At 36.7% G+C, this 16,693-nt stretch overlaps 1 protein-coding gene across 5 annotated transcripts in view; it reads right to left on the bottom strand.

The window, feature by feature from the left end:
• Positions 1-925: 925 nt before the first annotated feature.
• ttc3 (tetratricopeptide repeat domain 3) overlaps positions 926-16,693 on the bottom strand; it is a 40,489-nt gene continuing 24,721 nt past the window's right edge. For 4 of the 5 annotated variants that reach the window (XM_066650331.1, XM_066650332.1, XM_066650333.1 and 1 more), the window contains 29 exons: positions 16,029-16,109; positions 15,802-15,911; positions 15,551-15,677; positions 13,390-13,509; positions 12,088-12,189; positions 11,910-12,002; positions 11,762-11,826; positions 11,549-11,682; positions 11,055-11,363; positions 10,494-10,766; positions 10,361-10,407; positions 10,214-10,270; positions 10,038-10,120; positions 9,799-9,954; positions 8,817-9,549; positions 8,639-8,716; positions 8,269-8,418; positions 8,032-8,171; positions 7,741-7,809; positions 7,270-7,366; positions 6,799-6,902; positions 6,568-6,652; positions 6,329-6,430; positions 5,507-5,722; positions 4,041-4,372; positions 3,602-3,728; positions 2,484-2,639; positions 2,232-2,324; positions 926-1,064 (listed from right to left, as the gene is read on the bottom strand). In XM_066650331.1, the coding sequence (XP_066506428.1) occupies positions 933-1,064; positions 2,232-2,324; positions 2,484-2,639; positions 3,602-3,728; positions 4,041-4,372; positions 5,507-5,722; positions 6,329-6,430; positions 6,568-6,652; positions 6,799-6,902; positions 7,270-7,366; positions 7,741-7,809; positions 8,032-8,171; positions 8,269-8,418; positions 8,639-8,716; positions 8,817-9,549; positions 9,799-9,954; positions 10,038-10,120; positions 10,214-10,270; positions 10,361-10,407; positions 10,494-10,766; positions 11,055-11,363; positions 11,549-11,682; positions 11,762-11,826; positions 11,910-12,002; positions 12,088-12,189; positions 13,390-13,509; positions 15,551-15,677; positions 15,802-15,911; positions 16,029-16,109 (4,371 nt within the window). In that variant the 3' untranslated portion in view covers positions 926-932. The remainder of the gene's footprint in view (positions 1,065-2,231; positions 2,325-2,483; positions 2,640-3,601; positions 3,729-4,040; positions 4,373-5,506; positions 5,723-6,328; positions 6,431-6,567; positions 6,653-6,798; positions 6,903-7,269; positions 7,367-7,740; positions 7,810-8,031; positions 8,172-8,268; positions 8,419-8,638; positions 8,717-8,816; positions 9,550-9,798; positions 9,955-10,037; positions 10,121-10,213; positions 10,271-10,360; positions 10,408-10,493; positions 10,767-11,054; positions 11,364-11,548; positions 11,683-11,761; positions 11,827-11,909; positions 12,003-12,087; positions 12,190-13,389; positions 13,510-15,550; positions 15,678-15,801; positions 15,912-16,028; positions 16,110-16,693) is intronic. The other variant, XM_066650335.1, reaches the window with a different exon arrangement.

The following is a 16,693-nucleotide window of genomic DNA, read 5'->3' as shown; positions in this document are numbered from 1 at the left end:
GTAGATTTCAAAAATTAATTACTGCAGGAGTTTTCTACTTAGTTTACAAAAATTCTTCCTCCCAACTGAATGTGTCTATCACATGGTAAATATTTATTTAAAGCTCATGTGTAACATGTTTAATTGTTTCATTGTGGTCAGATGAATGTGAAAAGGTGGATGTGCTGTAAGAAACTGTCTGCATTGCTCAGATGCATGCCAGGTATTCTGCTTTCTAATATTAAACACATTTAGAAAGACATCCAGTATGACTGATCTAAAATTAGAAGGGAAAAATAAACCTTGAGAATTCCAGTCTCTCTAAAGATGTAGTCACACACTAATAATAGTAGCAGCAGTCAAACTTTGGCACTATATTTAGACACACTCTGAAACCTGATCTCTATTTTAATACAGGTATTCTTTAAGGACAGCCCAAATAAAAATACAAACAAAAAGGAGTGACTTTTCCCCAAGTCTTAATTACAGTCATGCACAAACACTATGTCTCTTGTAAAGGGTTAAGGTCCAAACAAAAATGTAAAGTGTGTGAAAAAAAAATAAATATTTTGTTTCCTATAATATTTACTAAAACAAAAACAAAAAAATTTTAAAATATTAAAAGAGAGCGAGAGAGATACTCAAATTAAATTGGTAAACATATCTTAAGATCATAATGTAACAACCTGCAAAACAAGCAACCATTAAAACAAACTGTTCAACAAAGAACTTATTGGTCCTTAATGATGCCAGAGTACAAAGAAGTTAACACACTTTGATGCAAGTACAGAAGAGCAAAATCTAAACTATTTTAATTGACAAATCGTAATTATCTGGATGCTTAAATAACAAAAGACATATTGCATGATTAATGGGAAGAGGCACATTGAATTACATGGTTCTGGTCCAACTGCACTTAAGTGTGTATATGGGCACATGTACAGGCATTGTGTTTAGGAGAAGGATGCTGCAGGTGCATGTCCTCTGCGATGTCGCCCAGGCAACATAGGAAAGTCCTCAGGTAGAAGTGCATGCTCTCTGCATGTAGGACAGGTGCTCTGCTCCTTCAGCCATGACTTTATACACTACACAAACAAACAAACCAAAATAAAAAATTGTCATCTGAAATCAGCTGAAACTACAACACAATCCTTTTATGTGTTTATGAATAAGAATGTACAGGATGTTTTTTTACTGTACAAATAACTACAATTACTTTTTTTCAGACATCTCCAAGCTTTCAAACACTCAAGCTTACATTACAATGTTTTTATTTGACAGAATATCATTAATGTGCAGGTGGGGAGTACAGTTAAAATTCAGTTGGACCCCATTGTCTTTTGTACATAGTCTGATCAAGCTTGTTCTTTTGCAGGCCTTACACATTCTTTTAAATATTATTTCAAACCCATATTTTTCATTTTTTTTAATCTTCCAGCACTCTACACACCTGACTTAAAGGGAATGGCTACAATTGTGGGGAACTGCAGTTCTCTCTGGAGTGTTTACATTCAGATGCTCAGCCTTTTAAAGTGGAACAGTATGTTTGAGGGGGAAGGAAAAAAAAAATCTCGTTTGTATTTGGCTGAAGTTTACCTCATCTGTAAGTTTTACTCACTGCTTAAATTACCACAGAAACTCACATTTAATTGGAGTTTTTTTAGTTTTGTGGCACTGTGTTTAATTTCATGCAGTTATTTGGAGATTATCTCCACATTAAATAATCCAAAACAGCGTGAGTAATGTCCTCATCTCAGTTCATGCTTTTCAACGTTTGGATTTCTCTATGTTGTCTAAAAAAAAAAAAAAAAAAAAAAAAAACTCCAGATATCTTTTTACTGTCATAAGCAGAGAGAGAATGCCTAATAATACTGGATAGAGATGCTGCTTGTTTGAAAAAGGTCTAATGTGGTTATGAAGTCCCGGTGTCAGTGAATGGCCCAAAAAAAAAAAAAAAAAAAAAATTACAATTACAATTGTGAACGTCAGGTTTAATTAGGTGTGCTTTTCAAAGCTTGACCTTCTCAGAAAACTTCTACACTCATAATAAAAACCCCTTAAATAAAATCCATTAAGGAGGATGTAAAAAAAAAAAAAAAAAAAAAAAAAAAAAAATCATCTACACTCTCATTCACACATTCTGCCTTTGTTGTAAGGTTTTCCAGACATACTGGACAGTTTAAGATTCATACGTTTTACTGACATCTCTGATTCATGTGACGATAACTAAGTTAGTGATTCATGTTTCATACCTCTCTGTGGAAGCTATGGCGACACTCCAGAACGCACAGTTCTTCAGGAGCCATATCATCGTGACAGATAATACAAGGATCCTCCATGTTCAACTAGAATATAAAAAAAGCAGAGAATAGGGATATAAATGTAACCAGTGAGCCATTCCTACTGTGTTAGAAGTATTAGACTATATCCAAGAATGAGGATGAGTGCTGAGCTGTATATTAGCGTGTGAGTTAGCACAGTTGTCAGCATAGGTGGAATCTTACCGCTTTAGAGCTGCTGCGATGATGAGAGGACACACTCTTCCACACATGCACAGGTAGAGGAGTTGGAGAGGCCCTGTAGGAGTCTACAGGAGTCGGACTTGGCACTGCACTCTCTCTCACACCAATTGGATCCCCACCCACTGAACTTATCTGTTCCTACACACACAAAATCCAATATTTAACAAAACCTATTTTATATGTAGAAGAGAGTTGCCCTCGTTGTTGGTGTAGGTTGTCATCTTCTGTAAATGTTGGGAATACTTTAAATAATTTATGAAAGAACTATTACATACATGGCACTATTACATTTATGTAGGAGTGTATGCAGAGTAGCTGCCTTCACCCAATACATTTACATAAGTAAAACTATGTCAACTTCAGTAAAATAATTAATTAAATAAATAAGTAAAATAAAACAACTTCAGCTGAAGTATCAGCTTCTAGTACTGAGCTCAAAAAATTTTGCACACATTATCTACCATCATATGGGGTTGAGCTTTACTACCTCAGCATTAATATCTTATTAAAATTGGCTAAGATTAGTGCATAACTTATTTAAAAAGAGAATTATGTGCCTTCAAGAAAGACATGAATCTAAAAAGTTTGTAAAGTTTTTAAACTATAGCCACCCATCAGAAATATGGAAAGTATTAAAGCGAACGTCTACAAATGTGGAGAAGTGCAGCGCTGAGCTCCACTTCTTTTAAAATGGAACGGTAAGTTTAAAGGGAAATAACAGTTGTTTGTACGTGGCTAAAGTTCAACTCGCCCCCAAGTTCAGAGACATTTCCACCTTAAGTGATCCTAAACAGCAAAAATAAGTACTTTTTTCCCCCCAAATTTTGGTTTGTGCGCTCTCCATTGTCTAAAACAACTGCAGATGCAGTTTGAGGGTGGGCGAGATATAGAGGGAGAGACATACCAGACCAGTATGATTTTTCATCCGTTTACAGACACTGGGGCTTTGTAAACACATTAGACTGGTTTTGAGCATGCAAACAGAGTGTGGAGAGCTAGCGAATGGTGAGGAAATGTTTGAATTCTCTAAAAAGGTTTTTTTTTTTTTTTACAAATACAATTTTGAACTACACATTTAAGATAAATAGCTGTTCTCTCACTCGTGAGCCTTCTTGATGGTCAAGGATTAGCTGTGCGGCTCTGTTGATCACATCTTCGTATGTCAGCATGTTCAAAGTGCTGCCATTGGCAGTACGGACCTCCTGAATGAACTTTCCTATGACAGGCCTGTAAGAAACACATACATTTAGGATGGCATTGATTTGCATAACGTTCATTTCAGCTCAACTTTTCGAGGCACCACATCCCACAATCTTGACGTGACACACCGTCTGATGGAACCGACGCTTCCCATTGAAAATTAGTGGGATATATGTTGTGGTGCGTCGACGGAGCAGTGTAAATGCAGCGTTAGATTTAATACATTGTCCGTATCAGAATTTAACTCTGAACTGACTGAAAACATCAACAGCTTTTTACTGCTTGTCTAAACATTAGCATAGCAATCTGCCTATCTGTGTGTGTATGTGTGCTTCTCACCTGCTATAGTGAGGGAACATGGAGTGGAGTCGGTCTACAATCTTATCAAACACACCAAGGTGCTGCTGAACTGGTGTTGGAGCCCTAGGAGCTGCAGGTGCCAGAGGAGCAGGTGGTCTCTGAGGAGCCTCTGTTAGAGTCATAGGAGCACTTGGTGCTGGAAGTGTGTGTGGGGCTCTCTCAGCTGGCTGGATTGGGGGCCTGTTCACTGCTGAGTATGTTTGGGATCTAACAGGTTGCTGATGAGCTCCATATTGTGCATGTGGTGTCATATGTCTCACAGGGAACTGCTGCGGGACTGGCTTCATACTGGGTAATGCATGTAAAAAGGCCTGCAATGAAAAGGTAGAAGTCAAACATAAAGATGCTTAAAGTTCATGTTAATGGTGTTATGAGTGGGTTCCCAATGCATGCAGAACGTACCAAGCAGGCCCTACAAAATGATACTCTTGGGACTGGCACGTATATTAACAAATATTTATTAAACAAATAGGGCATTGTCCCTCCTAAAATATAATACACATCAAATACTCTCATACAGTTAATAAATATGAATGACCACATTACAGGCATACTTGGATATCGTTTTTTGTAAATGTGACAAGTGCGAAGCATTTCTCTACAAGCTGCTGCGGTCTGTCAATATAAAAGCCAGACATAAAAGTTCCATTGGTCTGTTCACACTGACACAACTGAACCAAATTAAGTATATTTAAAATAAACAAAGCAATGCTTTATTTTGCGGACCAGGCCTCAAGAGTCATCAGCTGGGCTAAATGCACTTATCCAGGTTGTGTTTAACTGGTATTTTTACCAATTGGAATCAGCAAGAGGTAGTAATTTGTTTAAAAGTAAAGAGAGGGGGATGAGGAGGGGGGAGGGGAAAAAAAGTGCCAGACATTTCTCCACAGTACGAACCAAAGAGGCTCAGAAGATTTTAGGAGGTTTGTCCTCAGCTCAGTTTGTTTCTAACATGCTCTGTTTACTTGCAGCACGAATGTTACATCTTATGACCTCACGTCCTGTGCTTGGTTAGTTTCAATGCCTTTGTTTCTTTTTGCATGAATATTGAAAGAAATTGAATTAGTTTAGCAACTGACCCAGACCCACCTGATCAAAACAAAACTGATAAATCTGAACACATCCTCATTGTGCTCTGCTAGTTAATTAAATATATATACAGATTTTTAATTAGGAGCTTCGGAGTTCACGTCTAGTAATAGAAAATGTCAGGGATGTATTGGTGCATTCGTACTATGTATACCCTTCCAATGTCTATAAGTAATTTACTAGAATTGATCCACTTTTCAACATAAATTCAGAGGTCTTTATCTTGTGTAATCTTTGAGAACAGACTAAGCAGATGGTACCAAGTCTATAGAGCCATTATAGTGGTGTGACACAACACCAATTCAACTAAATCAAATGACTTCATCTGGACCTTTCCCATGTTAGTCTATGATTACCTGTTCTTGACTCATTGGGCTTTTCTGCATTTGTGCTGCTACTGTCTGGCCCAGCTCTATGCTGCATGGCAAGACTGGTCTTAAGATGTGGAGAGGGGGTAGAAACATAGGGCCAAAGCCTGGAGGAGGGCGCAGGATTGGTGGATGTAACCCTGGGGATGGCTCAATCCCTGGGACAGAGTACACCACCACAGAACCCCCCTCACCAAGTCTAATCTGCAAAAGTACACATTTCCTCTCACAAACACTTTGTTCAATACACAACATTACAAGGTCTATAATAAAATAGAAAAGTCTATTGCATAAGTCTATTCATAGTTTTTGGCTATCACAAATATAAGTTTTCTGGATGGGTCATCATCATATGTGTTAAGGCACATACAAAAAGCTACAAGTCTCACAAAACATGTTCCAGCATTGGTGTTACTGATTTGTTAGTCATTAGGGCAACAATAACAATCAAAATCCCAATAATTTAAATGTAAAATATCTGTCAGTTAATATGTCATGGTTGCAACATGCCTGATGTAAAAAAGAGTTGTAGAAACAAAACCAGATGTTAAAACAAGTCACTGTAAAATTAGTTCTGGCATACCCTTTACAGTTTGTCACAAGAGCCCAGCAAATTGAAGCAAAATGTTAATTTAAGTTCATAATTTAGCAGTTAGTCCCTACACTTGAAAAAAATATCTAAAAATACTCATTCCAGTGATTTTCTTGAATGCATTTAATTATAAGATTTTTTTGTGGGCAGACTCTTACTCATTCAAGTCCCCCATAATCAATCAATCAATAAATTAACCAGCTTTTGTCGACTCTTACCGGTACAGGTGGAGGAGCAGGAGCACTGGGTACTGAGACTGGAGAAAGAGAGCACAGTCTGGTACCTCTTTTCACTTGCTCAACCTGTTCTTCATATTGTGCCTAAAAATACAGGAATTTACTTGTGTTAGTATGTGCAGCATCTGGTTTGAACAGAGAGCAGATAATCTTTACAAATATCAGCCCACATTTAATAGTTATAACCAAAAATATGCTTCGACATGTATTTCAAATCTGACCTCTGTTATGGCAATCTTCTGCTCAGCTTCCTGCACACATGACTTCCAGGCTTCGATTGTGGAGACGAGGCCTCCAGATGGATACCTGTTACAACAGTGGAGAAGACAGGCAGGGGAGTCATTGATTCATGATACGATGTATCATCCTCCCCTTTTTCTTTTTTCATCAGTTAGAACAGCATTTACCAGTTTCTTTTTATTAAAAAAAATATTTGTTGCATTTAATATTACCTAGTTGACACCTCAGTCATGTTTTGTAGAATAGCCTTCCCGTCTGACACGCACTTCCTCAAACCACGCAACCCAACCTCTCGTCTGTTTTGCAGGACAGACAGCTAAAGCCCACAAAATTCAGAGTAGTGAAGAAACTTGTAATGAACAGTGTGCTACTGCACACACAACAGAGTTTTAGAGCTTCTCTAATAAATTCAATAAATAAATGTGGCTGACAGCAGATAGCTCAAGTATATCAGTTTTACCTTTGCCTTCATTAAATTAGTATGAATGCCTATTTGGATGTCAATTTTAAAACTTGAAAATAAAGACTTAAAGACAATCTGATCTGAAGTACTCACTAGAAAACTTCATTTTTGCTAAATATAAAAGGAACACAGTCACTGGAACAAATTAACCTGAGACATAAATCTGATCCATAAATTTTTTTCCCCAGCAGAACTGGAACAACATGAAAAGGGCTCCTACCTGTGCTGTTAGTGATTGACTGGTTGCTTTAGCACACAGATCTCTACATCTCTTGATCTCATCCTCCAAACTCATCTTCTCAGCTGCAGACTGATTACTGTTGGATTATAAAACCCCAGTTGAGACACGCCTTCAGAACATAAAAGTTACATCCCTCTATGCTGAGCATTAATACAGGCATCACCTTTCTTCATGTTTATCACTGCAACCTCACATCTAGTTTGATTCTATTTAAAACCAGGGTTAAGCAGATAACAAGGACGCACTGTGACACGTTATCACCCCCTTGTGGGGAAGTCCCTAAATGTGAACGATCATGTGAGAAATACCATTTGTTATACAACACAACTGTGAGTGAGTGATGTAGTGATTTAGCTACAAGCCATGACGTGATTTACATTATATTAAAAAAAGTTATCTTAAGACCATTAAACCACAACATCTATATACCCAAAACATGTTAGTACTTACCTCTTCTCAAGGAAATGATTCAGCTCCGTTTGAAACTCCACATTCTTATCCCGAATTTGCTTGGAATAGCTAGGCAGACACACACACACACACACACACACACACACAATAACAACAGCATATAATAAATTATTCGGCGAAAGAACATGTGCCCCTAAAACATAAGAATACACCAGATCATTTGAATTTCTGATACAGAAAACTCTGAAAGGCTTTGCACATTAATTGACCCATTTATACTGGAATTCTTATTTCTGTCATTTCCCTTCCCCCATATTCTTGTAATCTCACCTCTCCCGCAAATCCTCCAATTCTTTGATCTCCCCCTTTAAGGTTTTTAGTGTCTCTTGGTTGTCTCTCTTCTCCTGCTGATCTTTTCGAATTTCCTCCTCAAGCTTTTGTTGGAATAAACTGAGCTCTGTTTTTGTGATCTGGTTAGAAATGTGTAGTGTATAAAAACAAAGTTAAAATTAAGTTGGTGTTCAAAATATGGAGGCCCATAATAAAGCCCAATGTAAGATTTTCTACCTCTATTTTGTGCTGGATTTCCTTCACTTCCGCTTCAAGAACAGAAGCTTTTTCTTTTCGTTGCTGATGGAGAATTTCAAGTGTGTCTTTCATATTCTGGATACGTTTTTCAAATGTTATACTGTTTTTTTCTTTCTGGGTCATATCACCCTGAAATAAAAAAAAGGACGTGTTTGAGACTGTTAAGACGCTAATGCTGATAAACTCTGCTACGACTTCCTACTTAAAGTCAAAATAACTGAAGGTCAAATTCCATTAAATGCAGATTTTGCAACTGCAAGGCAGTTTCTGTTTCTCAGGTCCATGTGTAAAAGGATGGTTAATATGATTAAAATAAACAGCTAAAATGTGATTTTGTTGATAAACTCACTTTATTCTTCTCAAACAAAGTATATGGTTCTGTGTTAACAGCAACATCATCTTTAGTATTTTTGTTATATCCTAGAGTCTGTAATAAAGGAAAATAAATGGGAGTATTAAATTTAGCCAATAACAGATCATTTAAAAAGTAATTTTGAAGAGTAAAATATTTATTTACAAATTCTTACCTGCACAGAAACTGTTTTGGTCTCAGGCCTTTGGACCTTGTCAGAAATATTTCCTAAAAGGGTTTGTCCTCTTTCGTTTTCAATGTTCACATTAATTTCACTAATACCTAAAGTGAGAGCCGTTGAGTTATAGATGCAGTCTTTTAAAGATGTGTTGAGAAGATATTCAGGATTAGGATAATTATCCTCTTGATCATTTAGAGTTCCAAACATATCCATATCTTGTGGTGAACTTGTAAAAGCAAAATTATGAGATATCTGATCACTAAAATCATATGGATCAGGAAGCGTCCGACATGGTCCAGGTAGTGTGTTATGTGATTCAGAAAGTACCAATCCTTGGATATCAGCATCATCACAAAGACCAAGACCATCATATGATGCATTATTGTCACTCAAACTAAAACATTCAAACTGAGGCAAAAACTCTTTGGCTGTGGGGTTGAGATGGGAGGATCTTTGTGATTCAATATTCTCACTGTTGTAAATTTGAGAGAAGCAGTCTGTGATTGATTCATCAGCCACATTGTGTTGCAAAGACACCGCATGCTTGGTTAGTCCAATAAGGTTGTCGGTCATGACAAATCTGAGTGATTCAAGGAGAAAAGCTTCAAGCCCTCCAGCTGCATCAATTTTTTGGTGAGCCTCAATTGGAAAGTTCTCCAGCTCGCCCACAAATAACGGGTCAGATGCGTGTAGAGGGCCATGTTCCTCTAATATCTGGGCAAAGTAGCTGAGAAAACAGGAAAAGTTAATAAAACAGACTGTCAGATTTGACAGCACTCGTCTTCGAGGAAAAAAAAAAACATTTACAAAAGTAATGGAATATAGACAAAAAATACCCCAAAATGTTCTTGGATTTTGCAAAAATGGAAAAAAAATTAAATTTGATTATTTAAATCTTCATCTTCACATCACAAGCACTCATCATAAAATTGTAATGCTACAGCATTCAGCACCAATTATTTTCATAGGTACTTACTCATATAAACTCTCTTTGGTACGATCTGCGCTGTTGTCCAAAAACCTCTTATAGTGGTTCAAGCGTCCTGAGCCGTAATATTGACCCTCAAACTCAGCTACTTGTTCCCTCAAATGTTCTGGGACACTAAAAGGATCAGTGCCATCAAGCAACATCCTGTAAAGAGAAGAGGAGCTAAAAAATTCAGCACAATTTTTGTAAAACCTGTATTGAGCAATAAGCAAATGAATGCATATTACAATGAATCGTCTTCTGAAAAAATATCCTCATCCTCTTCATCTCTTAGGAGTCCACTTCTCATCCCCGACAGAACAATAACAGACTGAGAAATACAAGGAAACAAATTCACCTTCAGAATCAACTCCTCTATAAAAGAGCTGAACAGTGTTTATTATTAGTTCGGTATATTACTTACCTTAGGCTCTTTCTGCTTCTTTCTACGATTTTTACTTTTACTCTTATAAAGGGAATTCTAGATGATGAAACAATGCATAGCATATTAGCATGTGGAATAGTGATAGTATAAATCAATTGTAATTGTGCTTTCTAGAACAATACTCACTAGTTGTTTATCATTCTCAGTCTTTTTGATCACTAAACGTATACCATCTAAAACAGAAAGGGGGGAAATTACTGCACACAATTAATGAGCATTTTTCAATGTCTTTGGCCAAATACCTCTCTATAATACACACCCATTTCAAAATATTCATCAAGGGCAGCAGTGCAGGTGGGGTAGCTTTCTCTGTGCTCCTCCAGAGTCCAGATGAACAGACGCATTTCTTGAGGAGGGGCCTGTCGGAGGTAGTCTATCACAGTCAAGCCCGTGTTGTCAAACAGTTCCGGAATAGTGCCAAACTTTTCGATAAGGATATCTTGTAGTGGAGAGAATGTGAGCAGGGAAGTTAGATCCAACTCCTCCAGGCGATCACCATAGCAATCAATAAACTTCTCTGCAGCTTTTAGACCTGTCCAACAGAGAGAAAAAATAAATGGGTTTGTAAGCAACAAATCATACTAGTGAAAGATCCTGTGGATTGATTTTACGTGTAACAATATACAATCTAGAACACATGTCTACAGGAGACTACAGTAAAGATCTGATTACTAAGGTAAATATCTGAAAGTCACACCTTGCGCTGTATTTTAAATCTGTTTTTTTAATAATCAATCTGTTGCAGCTTGTATCTCAGAATGGTAACATTACAGGACACAAACTAGGGTGCTAAATCAGCCATCAGTTTTAAGGATCTTACCAGCACTTTCAAGTTGCTGAGCCCAGTTGTGAAGCTTGGGTTTGATGTTTTGGCAGTCACAGAGTTTATGAACAAAAAGTCGTGCCCAGACCCGGTTGCGCACCTCCAAAAGCAGATCCACCAGTTCCATCAAAGTATTAGGTTCTGCCTGGACAATTGCATGACCCTTAGCCTTATCACGCTCCATCCATGGCCTCAGGCACATCAGCATGGTGGAAATATTGATAATTTCATCCCTAAAAAGTTCTCTGCTTTCATGAATTTGACGTAAAACACGATCTTCATATACAATGTAATCCTTGGGCGATGCTGGGTGTTATAAAATGCAAACAGAGAGAGAGGGAAGGGGTGTGAGGCAAGGAGTGAGCCAGTTGTCAGTTGTATTATTAGCTCCTGATCATAAATAACTATTCTTTAATTCTGAAGTATTTCATACACTACGACGGCATACAATTGTTATATCAAAGCTGGCATTCAATTTGATTGTCCAATACCTTTCTGTGTTTCTCTATGGTCCTTATCCTCCTCTGATGTTAAGTCATTCTCAGCTTTGGTGACAGAAGCAGCTACTTTCATCATTTGTTTCCTCCTTTGCTTTCGATCCTCTTTAGATTTCAACTTTTTAAGACTGTAAAAAGACATTACAATCACATTACAGAGATCCAGGCCAGGTACTAATTAGTTGGTATTTCAAATATATCGCTTACCTTGTGCATTTCTGTTTAACTCTCAATCGCACAGGAGGTTTGTTTTTAGGAATAGTTGATTCAAACTAAACAGTAAAAGACAAAGTTAAATTAAAAACTTAAATTGGCAACACATTTCTAAAGTTGCTGTGTTTCTGAACACACCCACCTTACACTTAATAAGTCCAGTTGAGCCAAATATTACAATATGACAGATTCTACCAGAACAGTCAGGAGTGAAACACCCATCCTGAAGAAAGTCCTGAGGGAGGAGAAGGGGCAGGGTAAAAAAAACCCTCAGAATTTCTGATGATGTGTGTTGCAAATCACCCATTTTTGCTTCTTACCTTATCATTCTTATCAGCAAATGAGGCAGCTTTGAGTTTTTTCCAACAATTGATGTGAAACTCCACATGGCAGCTCTGACAGCATGTAATTCGAATGAAACCCTGCAACAATAAAATAAAAAAGATATTCTCTATCAAATTATAAAAACGTGTGTTTGAAAGTCAGTGTTCAAGCTGGGATCCAAAGAACTGTAGTTCTTCAGCGTGAACCTTGGATTCATCTGTGGGTGCGTTGAGGTTCAGTAACACAAGAAAGAGCTCAGAGCCTTACACACAGCACTATTGCCCAGTGGAGCTGGACGGTGTCATTTACAAAGTTTCATTTAAATAAATATTAGGACATAAAACAGGTACAAGCTGTGTTTCTGAGCATGTTTTTTGGCTCTGCCATAGCTGGGTTACTCCACTGTTCACAAGCTCAGCAAGATGGCTCAGAACTCGGCAATATTTACACATTTATTATGTCTCTCAGAGAGAGGAGGACTGCTGAATTTTTCGTATTTCGCAAGAGTGTGTGTCTTTGCCTGAAATGTTGTAAAAGGAAGTGGTGGGGAGTCATTTTGTGGCATTAGTGTGTTTATAAAACTCTATATAGCATATACATTGAATAAAATAAGTAATATTTGCATTTATTACCTGCCCTTTATATTTTCTGTACAACACAATCACACAATAAAAACCACTTGTAAACAAAGACAAAGATATGAAGCACCAAAGCTTCTCCAGACCTTCCAATTACAAGGGTATGTATTTTGGGCTTTCCTGTTTTCGAAATACCAGAAAAACCTCAGCGACAATAGCTATATGGCTAATAGTGGTGTTGTATTGTTTTTTTCCTTTTTTTTTCCATTTTGGACTGTTTTTAGAGATCACACATTCCCTGTTTTAAACACCTTTGATAAGAACAGCTGTTAACTTTATGACAGTGCACCAGGAACTCAGATGATGTAAATGGCCTAGGTTGTTTATGGCTTGTTCACGACAGTGATGTGTTACGACAGTTCCTGGTGCTTCAAGATCCTGTTTTAGGTAAAGATCAATCCATGTGTGAAGTTGTAAAATGGGTATAAAGATGTGTGCCTCTTATAAACCATTAGATCAGTCTGAGATTCAGCCTGTGACCAGATCATTCTGAGATCAGTCTGAGGCTCAACCAGAGCGCTCAATAAACAGCATTATATCCAAACTGGTCTCCTCTCTTCACTTTGAAACCACCAGAAGACAAGTTTACAACAGTGGTCCAAAAAAGAAACACTACCAAGAAAAAATAGTTTGTTTCTTAAACAATCAATCCTTTCTTACCTTAAAATCTGGATCAGTAAAGTAGATCTCTATGGCATGACCAAGACAATGTTGATGTCGGCAGATTGCATCTGGTTTAGGTGGAAATTTGCACAGCTCAATATATCTCTCAAGCTGTTCCTGTAGAGAAAGTAGGCAAACAGAAAGAGGTATTAACAGGATTAACAAAAGGGAAATGTCAATGATATCATAGCCAATGCGGGGGTCATTAATGACTGCAAAAAGCCTTAAAATAACTCTATTTATATCAGCATTATCTGAAGGGAAATTCGTCTTGAAAATTGTATTAACTTTGTTTATATTTTCAATTTTTTATTAATTTCTTATTTCAAGTTATGATTGTAACTGTGGCTCAATCGTTTACTCCTTTATATTTTATAATATTATCTTAAAGAGACTTGGTATTGCAATCTGTGTTCCACTCATGAATGAAAATTGCTATAAAAAGAAAGATAATTAATAACATTATAAAAGCACCTTAAAATTAAACTTTCCATCATTTAAAAAAATTATAATAAATACATTGCTTCACACATGCTGTAGAAAGCTTGCAGTGGAACAGCTCTGATAGAGTCAATAGATACAGCAGTAAATTGACTGGCTGTCTGCATTTCAAGGCTGTGAGCCTGCTGCCACTGCTGAAAAAATTCACAGAGGACTGTCAGCTATGTATGCAAAATTATTTCGCTGTGTGTGTGTGTGTGTGTGTACTTTCACTACAGCAGTGGACAGTTGGCATAAGCAGTGTTATTAACAGCCCTGACTCTCATTTTCTCTTCTGACTCACCAAGCTTGTCTGCAAGGAACATAAGATTATATGGCAGGGAGAAGCACCAGGGCACTGCGTGCACACAGTGCCCCACTTGTGGCACACTGACGCAACTGCTCGAAATTCTTATTATTCATATTATTTAAAGTATGGTCATTCTTAAAGTACCGGTACTAATAAAACTGTGTTTAGTACTGTGTTTAATGGCAAGGTATCACAATATTTTTCTAGCATTGGTATACCATACAACAACATTTCATACACTTGTACTATAACGAAAGTAAGAAAAATGCATTTTTTATTCATTTAACCTTCTCACTGTGTCTGACTAAGGTTTCCAAGTTTGTTCAAAAATGATCCCGTTTAGAATTAAGATTGAGCAAAGGCAATACTTAATTGTTTCAATCCAAATAAAGTTCTTAAATTATGAGATTTTAGCACCTCAAGTGCAATTAGCTCTCCTCGTTCTACATTTTTAAACAATAAGATTTATTTAAAATTATGGAGCCAAATGGCTGAATGTTTATTTTATAAAAATACTGAAATATTGAATATTGAAAAATATTCCAATTAGTTAAGTTAAAAGTTATTGACACACACCAGTGACATATCCCCAAATTGTTTCTAGGAAATGTTAACATAGACCAGTGATATGTCTCCAACTGTTAATAGAAAAAACCCAGGTGTGGGCCAAGACATAAACATGAGCCAAAAAGATCTGTACAAACAAAGGCATCATTCAATCGTGGAGTATGGGAAGCAGAGAATGACCTTGAAGCATAGATAAGAGTGTATTAAACATAGATAAGTATATTAAACCTTTATTTGAACTTAATGGTATCCGGAACACAGTATCTCAAGCCCTGATTTGATAAAACATTGTTTACATGGAAAGAAAGAGACTTTTGAATGTTATGGGATCCAACTCGGTGAATGGAATTTATGAAAAAAAGCGGTGAAAACGTTATCACCTCCAGAAACTGTATAAATGTGTGAGCTCCCTTTGTGTTAGTACATCTTCCCAGACCTACCCAGGTTAAAGTCTATTTGCTTTAATAATATTTTTAAGAAAGGTTAGAAAAAATGGAATCTTTTCTCTTTTGACCTGAAACCTGTGAAACCTTTAAAAAAAATGTATTTGCAGCTAATCGCAATTACCTTAGTCACATGTTTAGTGCATAAGGCCTTTTCGATCTGACAAAAACACAGGTCTTTTAGAACTCAAATTGTTAATATATCCATCACTGAAAGAAGAACGCAGGCAAAATCTCACACAGTCAAATGTGTGGCACATAATTGAGCAATCTTGACTTTTAAATATGCCCATGTTACATGACCTGTGAAAATTATCCACAACATATAAAACACAGAAAGTAACTTTACAAAATTTACCTTTAAATACTCAGGTCGAGTCTCTTCAACTGTTACTTTAGTGGTGGGCCAGGTGAGTTTTCCAGGTGTGATTTGCCTCTGCACCATCAGAAGGGCATTTGAAAATTCTTCAAATGCTTTGGGATATCTGGAAAAATGATGATGAAGAAGATGAATGATGTATTTTTTCAAAAAGAGTAAAGTAAACCCTTGCAGAATTCTGAAGAATAGAGGATAAGGTTTGTACTTTTCCTTTCAGACACAGTACCCACCTGTTCTCCTTCAGAAAAACCTTTCCGATCCCATAGTGAACCAAAGACTGAAATTTTCTGTCCTCTGATGACCTTAATTTATCAAATTGTCTCTTAGCTTCTGTCAATTCCTTAAAAATATTAAAATAAATCAATTAATTAAAAAAAATTTAGATCAATTATATATTTTATTGCAGTATAAACAAATATTACATCTCAGCCATGAGATGATGATTGTTTGCACTTACCTCAGGCTGGCCAATTTCTAATAGAGCTGTAGCATAGCCATAGATCAGCAAAGCTTTGTCCAATTCAGTTATGCCAAAGCACTGTGTGAGAAACCAAAAAAAAAACAAAAAAACAAAACATACTGAGCATACAAAACCTGCAATCTGCTACCACATGTAGTTGCATCACCACTAGCAAAACAATTGAAAAGACAACAGAATAGCACAGCAAAAGAGTTGATATCAATATTACAAAACATTCCATATTTCAAATGAATGTTTAGATGTGGGGTTCCAACTGATAGTCCACCGTAATAACTTTAGTAATAGCCACAATTTGTGTTTATTTGCTGCATTTCGAATAAGGCTCAAAACACCCATGCATGCCCAGAGAGACAAATGGACTGCTGTGTGTTACTATGCAACAAAAACTAATTAACCCAATAATGAAATGTATGGCAAATATTTTTTTTTTTCTGTTGCAGCCCCAACAGATGACAAAGACTACATAAAAAGGAAACACAACAACATCACGAAAAGATAGAATAAAGAAACAATTCTACTATAAGTAGTATTTGAACCAATAAGAATAATTTGGTTTTGTCACTGTTAACATTGAGTCATTATTCATCCAACATCTAATACATGAGTGAGACGATGCATACATAACAGACAAACTTCACATA

The sequence above is a fragment of the Hoplias malabaricus genome, chromosome 18 (assembly GCF_029633855.1).
Source record: "Hoplias malabaricus isolate fHopMal1 chromosome 18, fHopMal1.hap1, whole genome shotgun sequence".
Lineage (NCBI taxonomy): Eukaryota > Metazoa > Chordata > Actinopteri > Characiformes > Erythrinidae > Hoplias > Hoplias malabaricus.
The sequence above is the reverse complement of the archived record's forward strand: the minus strand, read 5'-3'. Positions and strand labels throughout refer to the sequence as shown.